This window comes from Setaria viridis, chromosome 5, assembly GCF_005286985.2.
Source record: "Setaria viridis chromosome 5, Setaria_viridis_v4.0, whole genome shotgun sequence".
Lineage (NCBI taxonomy): Eukaryota > Viridiplantae > Streptophyta > Magnoliopsida > Poales > Poaceae > Setaria > Setaria viridis.
Window position 1 is genome coordinate 28,095,518 of NC_048267.2, and position 11,566 is coordinate 28,107,083.

The window sequence follows — 11,566 nt, forward strand, 5'->3', positions numbered from 1 at the left end:
TGCCTCTTCGTAGCCCTTGCCGTGGAATATATGTGTTGCAATGTTTCTTAATAGACATTGATCTTTGGATAAAAGAGGAAGGAGATGGATCTGCTGACAAACAATTGTTTTGTGGGTATGTTGAATTGGACAAACAATTATTTCAGGGGATTGTCATGGTTTGGACATGCATTTTGCATTTCTTCCTGATGGTATTGAGACTGTTATAGAGGTCCTCGCCGAAGCCGAACATCCATCAGATGTGAAATTCAGTGCTTCAACCAGTGGTTTTGATGATAAGATTTCACTATATGATGGTAACTTTTGTAAAGGTGGACCAATCTTCAAGCATTTCATGGCTGTGAATAAGCAAGAGGAATTGCATATCATTTTGAAAATGAATGGCGGCTTGCAATTCAACCAGTGGTTTTGATGATAAGATTTCACTATATGATGGTAACTTTTGTAAAGTTGGACCAATCTTCAAGCATTTCATGGCTGTGAATAAGCAAGAGGAATTGCATATCATTTTGAAAATGAATGGCGGCTCGCAATATAAATGGACTTTCAAGGCAGGAGTTGGAGTTGTTGTAGCACCTCAAGACCCGGTCCCGGGCTTTTCTCAGTATTTTGTCATGAATGTATCTTTTAGAACAAGGGGCAAAGCAGCATCAGCTTGGCAGTGGAGCTGTATCTGCAACAATGTACGCATGGATCTGTGTCTGTAGGGTTGCAGGTTCAATGTTCAAACAATTGCCATCTGAATAATTCAGCCTCTCTTGTTAGCTACCGAACATGGTGTAGAAAATGCTACTGTGTGGAAACTTGCAGGTGGATGTAAGAAAGATCTATTTAAGAAATATTTATCCATGGATGATATGCATTGTTCTTTTTGTCAAATGAAATTGATCTAATAGCGCACAAAGTTCTTTGCTGCTCCCATTTATTCGGCAGCCAGCTAGTATTATGTATTGGGTATTATTCTTCCTGTGATGTACATACTCTTTAGGTATCACCTGATAAAGCGATAATGCACTGCTTGACTCCGGAAGGAAGACGTTCAAACGTCTCTCCTGGCAGAATGTGATCTTTATGTAAAGTGTAATCCTGGAGGAACAGTGACATCACATACGTACTAGTGATTCTCCTATTGGGTTACTACCATCACATACTTTGGCGCGGGTGTATTTTCTGGGCTGCCATCCATCAACGCCACAATGGCATTCCAACATTCCCACGGATGCGCGCTGCTAGGCAGGGTACATTGCTCTGTTTTTCAAAGTAACTAGTGAAATGCTTCTGCAATTGTTATGGGTTGCACTATTTTAAAATAACAAGCAGAATGCGCGTGCGATTGCTATTTATTCTTGCAGTTACCAATTGCATAGCACTGAATCACTGGTTGCAATTTTCTAAGTGGGATCAATAAACCGCAACAGAGGAAATCGTGCGTAATCTTTTTATCCTAGTGGAATTGGTAATAATAGCTATATTCTGCATTGCAAAATAGTACTATACACGAACCTTACGGAAAAAGAATCAAATCAAACCACCACCCTTTAGCTTTACAGTATCACTAGCGAAGTCAAACATTTGGTATGCTGCACTGAATATGCACAAATCACTATGTATTTGCAAACCAATGGATGCAATTCTACTTGCAAGACGTTGCATGTACATGTACCGTCGCTACCTCCTCTGGAAGTTGAGCTTCATGATGGCGAAGCCGAAAAGGCAAGCGAATAACACGGCGAACGCCACGACCACGGCGGCCACCACGCCCAGCCAGCTGTGCTTGAAGCCGAAGTACTTCTCGACGAAGACATTCACGGGGACGCCGTTGTCCATCGCCGTCGTGATGTCGCCGAACTGCGACACGACCAGCCCGTACAGCGTCCACGCCACAGGGCACGCCCAGCAGTACCATTTCCACCAGATTGGAACTTTCTGCGAGCATATTTGACAGGCCAAGGAGGGCAATGAGTTATACACGATTGGCAAGAAAATTGTAGATGCCGACTGATGAGAGGATGGATCATGGATGACAGAATTTACCGGTCGCGGGATGATGAATCCGGAGAAGAGGTTCCAGATGGCATAGAAGGCCGAGGAGACGATCGAGGCCACATGGTAGCTCGGCGTCAGGCCGACAGCCATCATGCCGTAGAATGTGAAGTAGAGGAAGGTGAAGTACATGAAGAAGAGGTACCAGAAGAATTTTGCCGCCGTCCATTCGAACCCGATCATTGAGTACACTATGATCCCATAGACGCTGGCCTGGGCCAAAGTGTATGGGAGTTCAATGGTAACCTGCAACGGATAGGTTTATCGGTGTTAATGGTTAGTGGTCTCTCAAAGAAGGTTCATGGAATTGGTATGAGAGCCACTCACCTGTCCAAATGCATATGGCAAAGCCGAGTACATGCCGGCGGCTCTTTCGCGGTAAAACACAGTCCGCTCCACAGAGACCACTGGCTGAACAGACATAGCATTCAAGACGCCGATGAACAACACTGCAGCATACATGGACCCCATGGCGTTGAACAAATCTTGTGGTTGCCCCCTGATAAAAGAAGCAAAAGGTTCAGAAATTGTTTTGGATAATGTTCATATGCTAGATACGTGCAATGTGGCAGTTGCTTACATTTTACCACCAAGGTCCCAGAAGATGGTGCCAAAGATAAGGGCTATGATGGTGGTGAAAAATAGCCTAACGGCATTGTAAGCAGGGTTCCTCCAATATGAGAGGTTCTGCTTCCACAGGCAAGCCAAGCATTGCATGAAGAAAGATTGTGAGTACTGGTTACGGAAATGAAGGTCGCTTGAACCTGCTGGCGGTTCGCTTAACTCTTGTATCAAGGCCCTGTTCCTCCTGCTGAACATAATGTGAAAATCATGGTTATCATGGTGTAGCGGTGATGCCGAAAAAAGATGTCATGAAAGTAGACACTGGCTATGAACTTAGTATCATACATAACAGTTCTATTAAACTAAGTGTTGATGGTGATAGCAAAGTTATAAAAATCTATATGATACAAAATAACTCGAAACTTTTCCTCACCAATATTACACTAACAATTTCACACATGTAAGATGTGTGTAGCAATTTCTGATAAAAGTATAATTGCAAAATAAATACAAACATGCATACCAGAGTCATCAAAATCGCTCATTATTAGTGTGCATAAAAAATATATTTCAAGTTAAAAGACAAAACGAAGAAAATGAATTGTTGAAAATTATTGCAATTGATTCAAATTTAAATTCAGAACCCAATATTAAAAGTCTGGACTTTTGTGCTTCTAGCTCGAACATTTAACATTTTAAACTTTTATATAAACTATCCAATTAGACCAAAATGTCCTACGATCTTAAAAAAAGATTTCAAATAAAATATTGGAACCTAAAGAATACAAAAGAAAACGCCACTATTCTTGTTTATATTTGGAAAGGTGCAATAACTACCATTTTCCAATCACCTTTCCCACAGTTAATTATATTCAAAATAGATCAAAACAAAAAAAAATGCCATGTACCTATGCATATTCATAAACTTTTTACATGGAAAAAAAGTTTACTATAGAATATTACTGCTTTATGCTATAGAAGTCCACTCTTAAGGCTGCAGGGCTTATAGTTGTAAAAGCATGTATGTTCTATGTAGCATCTTGATTTTATACTGACACCATGATAGCACTGCTATGATCTGACCTAGGACACTCCAGTACTCGATATTAGTTCTTCCATTGCAAAAAAATGCATATGAGAAAAACAGTTAATCCACTGAAAAACACTTTCAAGAATTTTTTTGAAGGGAACAAGCTACAAGCTTTCGTAAGTTCAGAGGGTATTTAGATGGCTTCACAGATCAGAGGTTAGATTGGGCCCAATAATTTAGGGGATAATAAAGACTTCCTCCATAGATTTTGCTCATCAGTGTGGCTACTGGAGTTTAAACCAAAAACCACCTAGGGGTGATAGGAAATTTTGATAGATAAAGTGAAAGGGAGGGTTTGTAAGTTACTCACTGGTAGAGTTCAGATTTCTTGTATAGGTCACTGAAATCAACACCTAGTGTCTGTTCTTGAGAGACTGTTGTTACTTCTAACATCCATGTTGCTGGATTGTAGCCATCTTTAATTTTCCTGACTCCTTGAATTCCCTGGACAATATGAAGCAATATAATATAATCAGTAATCCTGAATAAATCGAGAAAATTTTAAAAATTCTTGTACTGTCACTGCACCTCAAAATACTTAATCAGCTCAGAAGAACGATGACCTAGTGGACCAACATAGATCTCTTCTCCTCCTCGCTTCATAAGGAAAAGCTGCAACCATTCATCAAACACTTTAGACCTTGCACCAGTGTTTCATGTTTATAGCACCAGCCATGATCAATAACAATTTCACCAATTCAGCTTATCCAGATGCAAATTAATGGTAATAATAAATCACCGGAAAGTACAATGTTCCACCGTAAGCTCACCTCATCAAATGCTTCAAATATGTCGATGCTAGGCTGATGAATCGTGCAGACCACAGTTCTACCTGTATCGACAGTGTTCCTCACCGTCCTCATAACAATTGCAGCTGCCCGGGCGTCAAGGCCAGAGGTTGGCTCATCCATGAAAATGATTGAGGGATTTGCAACCAGCTCCACAGCAATGGTCAACCTTTTCCTCTGCTCAGTTGACAGACCATTCACACCAGGAAGCCCCACCAAAGCATTTCTCAACGGCTTGAGCTCCACAAGCTCCATGACCTCCTCAATGAACATCTGCATGCATAAAGGTAAGCAAATGTTGTCTAATATATCCAGTATAGACTGAGGTTGGGAGAGGGATCTATTATGTTTGACTGACCTTTCTGGTGTTTGAATCTACATCCTTAGGAAGGCGGAGCCACGCTGAGAAAAGTAGCGACTCATAGACTGTCACCTGGGGCGAGTGGATATCGTTCTGTTCACAATATCCTGACACACGTGCAAAGGTTTCTTGTTTCTTTGGGTATCCTGAAATTCTGATATTTCCTTCAATGTAACCACTGGTCTTTCTCCCAGCCAACACATCCATTAGAGTTGTCTTGCCAGCACCACTGACACCCATCAGTGCAGTCAACACTCCTGGTCTGAAAGATCCACTGACACCTTTAAGGAGCTCTAACCGGTCCTCGACTACACCATGTGTCTTCATTTCCTGAATTTGAGTTTCATCAAAATTCAGAAAGTTACTTTGTCTTATAGTCGATGGCTCACTATTGATGATTTAGCGAATTAATTTCAATATTTACCTGTGGCATGTCAACAAAGTACTTGATGTTGTTGAAAGTGAGAGAAAGCGGGGCAAATGGAAGGACCATACCCCTAGTGCAAGAATGATTTTCAGCAGTTGCTGAACCGGATCCAGTGATGCCAACTGTTGCTCGATGGCTACTTCCCAGTGCCAAGCTATCTTCAGCCAGAGCATTACCCTTGAGGTTTGCATACTTTTCCTTCAGTTCCTCTTCAGATATTGATGGATGGGACTCACCATATGCTGCAAACTCAAAACAAAGCCTTCTTAATTTTAGGTATTTTCAAATGCAAGAACCATGATAAAACCAGTCCCAGAGGAACTCACGCTTCAGGTATGCCAGTGCAAGAGTGAAGAGACAATTGAAGAGCATTACAAATCCAAGCAATGCACCTAAGCCGATCCAGTACCACTTTGCTTCTGGGAAGACTCCACGGGACTTCAGGGATTGCACACCTAGGGTCTCATTTGACACAGAGCTATTCATAATTTTGTCCCAGCTGTGCCCCAACATCTCATTTACTGAGATGGCATTCTGGGCATACATCAATGGAGAGATCCAGTAACCCCATATCCACCACTTCTTCACTTTATCTGTCAATTCAGAAATAAAGAAGCACCCGCGTTATGAAAAAGCATCAATCAATAATACTATGTAGAGAAAAGGGTGAGGTTATTCTTTTCTCTTCTTTTTCTTTTTTAAAAAGGGTGAGGTTGTACCTCTTACTAGAATAAATCCGCCCAACACCATAAAAATTAGCAGCATGAATGATCCAAAGACGTTTGCAACAATCATGTTCCTTGCTGCCCCACCAACGAATCGAAAGAGTGATGCTGCCATCTGGTTGACTGCTAACAAAAGGAGGTACTGCTTGAAGAACCTAACATTCCACAAAACTAGGGTCAAGAAAGCCAGTGATGAATATTTGGTTAACAAGCTGACCTAAATCTCACACCAATCTCACCTGCCTACATTTGGATCAAACCCAATGACATAGTATGACATGAAAACAAACCCACCAACCTCAAGAAAAGAGATTGGGATCTTGAGGATCCATGTGGGTATGGTGTAGGCCCATGCTGGAAAGAAGAGGAGATCTCTCTGCTTGAAGAACACTGGCAGCTTAATGATGGTGAGTGCAAGCTCGGATAATCCATTGAACATGATCATGATCACTGCAAAGAAGAGTGCACCCAAGTAGATACGCCCATCAGTCACTGAGTCACGGTGCATCTTCGTACGGAAGAAGAGAGTCATTGCCATTGTGGACACCATCATCAACTGACATATCAAAACACCAAGAAGTCAGGCACTGTAATAGTCCACGCCCGTGTTCGAGAGAAAAAAATAGTCCACGCCATCTTATGTTTGAACTAGAGTCTCTAATAACCTGCAAAGTTCTGAAGATGTAGACGAAGGAATTCCTCTTCATAAGCAAGATTTCCCGGTCGATGTTTGCTTTCAACAGCTCTCTGGCACTGACACCATACCTCGAGGTGGTCAAAGCAGCGGGGTGGTTCTTGCTCTTGTCGAAAGGAACAGCTAGCTCGTTTGCTATAGCTCTCCCAGCATGGAAAGACTGGAACGCACATGCAAATTCCTTAACCGACACGTATTGGTATGGTTTGTTGTGCCGCCCCCAGTACTGCTTCTGATCTTTCCGGGAAGTCACCTGCTCAGCAACAGCAAGCCCATAGGGATTGTTACAAGAAGAAAGGATGGATATAGTTTATTTCAGAATAAGGTGGCCGTTTACTTCTTGCAGAAAGTCAGCCACACCCTTCCTCTCAGGACACTTGAACCCAAGAGACAAGAAGAATTCGAGCACGCCTTCTCGAGGCCCCTGATACACAATCTGCCCGTCCGAGAGCAGTATGATGTCGTCAAAAAGGTCATATGTCTCGGGCGCAGGCTGCAGCAAGGAGATGAGAGCCGTGCCACCGAGGATGTGGATAGCCTGTCTAAGTGACTTTATGATCTGGAATGTAGTCGAGCTGTCAAGCCCAGTCGAAATTTCATCCATGAACAGCGCATTGGCTGGACCAACAAGCATCTCACCTGCAGGATTGTAGCCAATCACAACATTGTCCAGTAAAAGCTATTCTTCTGAATAGTAAGTTAACATATAATTCTAGAGAACACAAAAGGAGAGCCATGTATCTATGTAGCAGGATAAAAGTTTAACACAAAATACTGAAGAAAACTGAAAGGAACAATGCATGGTCAGTAGAAGATGAGCAAGGAAATTTGCAACAAAAACTTAATGGTGATACGCACACAAGCAGGAAGTGACTATGGTAAACAGAAAGGAAGGTTATCCTCTACTAAAGTTATGTCTAGCTACCTGTTGTGACACGCTTCCGTTGTCCACCGGAGATGCCCCTCAACATCTCATCCCCCACCATCGTGTCTGCACATATGTCTAAACCTAATATCTGCAACAACAGATGTAAAAATGTTGAATAACGAAAAGAAAAATAACTAATTCAGCCTGAAACCATCTACGGTTGTAAATCAGATACCTTCAGTATATAGTCAGAGATCACATTAGCCTCTTGTCCCCGCATTGCACAAGCCTAAACAATATAAGCAAAAGAATATTATGTCTTTATTTCTTACTGTATATGTAAGTTATCATGAAAGATATAACCAAAGTCACCAAATATCTCTAAGACTGTAAAATTCATGCCTTCATGAATGCGTCAATATCGGCATCGGGCTTGATGTTTCCCACCTTCTCACGCCTTGAAAGTTCCGTCAGCATATCTGCCAATATAACAGGAACTTGATGAATACACCAATTAGGCAATTAAGCATGCCAATCCTGCAGAATCTGCAAGCAGCAGAAATAAAATCCATGCCATCTGACTAATTGTTCAGGATCGTACCAAAGCGACTGCCAACACCTTGACAGCGTGCAGAGAATTCAAGCGTCTCCCTGACAGTCATCTCCCCAATGTGAAGGTCATGCTGGCTGATATACGCAGCTGTCCTCTCCGGCACAAACTCGTCCATCCCATGCCCATTGTATGTCACTTTGCCTGAAACCTGCTCATCGCTTTTGACTTATCATTTCGTACTACCAAGTTGATGTGCCAGTTAATTGCGCAAGTATGTGAGAATACGGTTCGATACAGGCATTTTTAATTATGGCATAAGTTGTGATGATATAAAGTTACTTTTTCCGAACCTTGAGATCTTTATCGAGCCTCCCGGCCAAGGCGAGCAGCAAGGTGGTTTTGCCTGACCCGGGCGGGCCTAGCAGCAGAGTCATCCTGCAAACGCAATGACCGTCAGGCAAGAGGGGCCTGCGGATTGAAAAACGAAAACTCGATTCTGAGGAAGGACCTGCGGGGCTTGACGATGCCGCTGACGTCGTGGAGGATAGGCATCGCCTGCTTCCTGCTGCGGTGCACGCGCAGCGCGCTGGCGACCTCCTCGAGCGTGTTGGTGATGGAGTTGAGGACGGTAGGGAGGCCGCTGGTGCCGACGCGCACATCCGCCTCCGCCTTGAGGTGCTCGAACCGCACCTCGATGGTGGGCATGTCGATCCCGACCCTGCATGGCAGGAGGAGCGCAAATCGTGAAACATCTGCAGGGCAGCTCGGCGGCGGCCACGCACACCGTGTATGTATATCCTGCTAGCTGAGCGCCTGAGCCGTAGAGCGCGGCGAGCACAGCTGCATGCATGTGTGTGTACAGCTCCAACAGCACGCACCGCTCGACGCGCTCCTTGAGCTTGAGCAGGAATCGCTCGTTGTCCTCGTCGGCGACGCGCACGAGGCGCTCCAGAAGCGCCCGGCGCTCGCGCGGGCCGAGGCCGAGCACGTCCACCACCTGCTGCGCGTGCGCGCCCGTCTCCCCGCCCTCGCCGAGCGGGAGGATGGCGCGGCGGACGCGGTCGCAGGTGGGCAGCCTCTCGAGCGCGGCCCATCGCAGCGCCTCCTCCTCGTCGTCCCCGTCCTCCCTCCGCGACGAGGAGCGCGAGAACACGTCGGGCGCGCGCCACCACGCCGAGGACGACCCGGACCGCAAGCCGCCGTCCAGGCGCATGCTCGCCACCTTCTGGATCTCCGCCGCCGCGTCCATGGCCGCCGCGGCGCTACCCGAGCAAACGAGACCAATGCAAATCCCCGGCGTGATAAGTGTGGTTTTGTTTTGCCGGGTGCGAGAACGCCGAGGTGGATGGTGACTTGGTTGAGAGCAAAGAGGTGGGTGGGGTTTTTGTAGGGGGCAGGCAGGAACGGGAAGAGGGGGAGGGACGAGGGAGGCATCGCGCCCCGCGTTGGCTTACGCTGCCGGGCAGCCGGAGCAACGCGACGCGACGGTCACAAGCCGTGGGCTGGGTGGAGGACGCTGGGTTATTAGTGATCAGCCTCAGGATTTGGGCGAAATCGCAATCTGTTTTCTACTGTGCGCCGCTTGTGTGCGACGCTGCGACTCGTGTCGTCGCTTCTGCTCTTCTAGAAGAGCTACTACTACTTGCTTGGCCTTGTTTAGTTCCTAATTTGGGAGTGGCAAAATTGGTATTTTACCATAAATGCGCAACTGTAGCATTTCGTTTGTATTTGTTAATTATTGTCCAAACATTGACTAATTAGGCTCAAAAGATTCGTCTCGCAAAGTACAACAAAACTGTGCAATTAGTTTTTGATTTCGTCTACATTTAATATTTCATGCATGTACCGCAAGTTTGATGTGATGGGGAATCATCTTTTTGCATAGTGTTAAAGTTAGGATTTTGGAGGGAACTAACCCCTTGTTTAGTTCACCCCCAACTCCCAACTTTGGCACTATACAAAAAGAAGATTCCCCATCCCATCAAACTTGCGGTAGATGCATGGAGTACTAAATGTATACGAAATTAAAAACTAATTGCACAGTTTTGTTGTACTTTACGAGACGAATCTTTTGAGCCTAATTAGTCAATGTTTGGATAATAATTTACAAATACAAACGAAACGCTACAGTGTGCTACAGTGCTATAACAGTAATTTGGCACCTCCAAATTTTGACAACTAACGCCAAACATGGCCTTGCTCTGCGCTCTGGAATCTGCACGGGTAGGACCTGCGGTTTCGGGGCGCTGAAAGCTACTAGCAGGCAGCGTTGTGCTAGGCGAACTTGGAGCACCGCGCCACTAGGCTATTATTTAATGATGATCACTCATTCCGTCATTCGGTTTGATGCGAAGCGCCGAATTTCTCTCATTCAACCTCAGGCTACAAAACCGTCCAAAGGCACTCAGCATGTAATGGGGAGTATATTACTCCCTCGTGCTTTTTTCATACGACATGTGGTTTTGAATTTTCAGCATCATTAACAATTGAAAGTAAGATTAGAGCCCACTTGTCACGCCTATCGTCTCAACCCCCACCTACACATTCATCTTCCCCTCCCCACACTAGTAACTTGAATGTACTATTTTGACACGACAAGATCCGATACAAATATGTTTCATTACTTTTCTCTATTTCAAAAAACCATTTGTTTGAGAAAGTCTTTATGTTTTAATTTGTATATACTGTTTAACATTTCTAAAACAACCTTTCAACAATTTATGCATGGAATGCTGAAATAATTTCTACAAGGTTTTTTTTATCTTGCCCCTACTTCAAAGTGCAGTTGTATTTTTACCCTCATTTTTCTAACTTTGTAAATTTACCCTCAACTGTTCACAAGTCATTTGAGGGTAAAATCACAAAGTTAAAAAAGAGCAAAATCGCAATTACACTTCAAAACAGAGGCAAGAACACAAATACCCTTCTTTCTACAAACTGTTGGCTTAAGTTATATACATTTTTGAAGAAATTTTGAATGTCAAAATTTGTTTAGAACAACGTTTAGTACTCATCCGTCCCAAAAATAAGTACTCCCACCGTATAGGAAAAGGAAGTCGTTTTGGACAAGGTTTGGGTCAAACATTGGGAATATAAATCATGAATAACTTTTAAGTTGTTGAGTTTGGAAATGTGAAAGCTATATAAATAGATTTGTCTTGAAAAATACTTTCATAAAAATATACATATATCACTTTTTGATAAATATTTTTATAAAAACAAGGAGTCAAAGTAATGCTTTGGAGACCGTGTCGCTGTCCAAAACGACTTCCTTTTCCTATACGGAGGGAGTATCCTTTTAGCATTTCTAAGGCCTGTTTGGTTCATGGGACTAAAGTTTAGTCCCTGTCACATAGAATGTTTAGATATTAATTAAGAGTATTAAATATAGGTTAATTACAAAAATAATTGTATAAAATGAAGGCTAATTCGCAAGACTGATCTATTAAACCT

At 43.7% G+C, this 11,566-nt stretch overlaps 1 protein-coding gene across 1 annotated transcript; it reads right to left on the reverse strand.

The window, feature by feature from the left end:
- Window positions 1–1,453: 1,453 nt before the first annotated feature.
- On the reverse strand, window positions 1,454–9,480 carry LOC117855770 (ABC transporter G family member 35). Its single transcript, XM_034738145.2, has 21 exons — window positions 8,992–9,480; window positions 8,622–8,831; window positions 8,464–8,548; window positions 8,162–8,321; window positions 7,963–8,039; window positions 7,796–7,849; window positions 7,618–7,708; window positions 7,030–7,331; window positions 6,664–6,945; window positions 6,238–6,554; window positions 5,993–6,153; window positions 5,600–5,866; window positions 5,271–5,515; window positions 4,844–5,176; window positions 4,468–4,758; window positions 4,226–4,309; window positions 4,008–4,141; window positions 2,624–2,851; window positions 2,371–2,542; window positions 2,035–2,289; window positions 1,454–1,926 (listed from the first exon to the last, which is right to left on the reverse strand). Exons 1-21 carry the CDS (start codon window positions 9,360–9,362, stop codon window positions 1,669–1,671), a joined length of 4,377 nt encoding a protein of 1,458 aa, XP_034594036.1. The 5' UTR covers window positions 9,363–9,480; the 3' UTR covers window positions 1,454–1,668.
- Window positions 9,481–11,566: the final 2,086 nt, after the last annotated feature.

Bases quoted from the DNA above. Each gene is read 5' to 3' on its own strand.
- LOC117855770 (XM_034738145.2), bottom strand. From the start codon at position 9,362: ATGGACGCGGCGGCGGAGATCCAGAAGGTGGCGAGCATGCGCCTGGAC. The intron at 8,832-8,991 runs GTGCGTGCTGTT...CCTGCCATGCAG, and splicing joins CTCAAGGAGCGCGTCGAGCG to GGTCGGGATCGACATGCCCA. The intron at 6,555-6,663 runs GTTATTAGAGAC...TTGATATGTCAG, and splicing joins ACATCTTCAGAACTTTGCAG to TTGATGATGGTGTCCACAAT.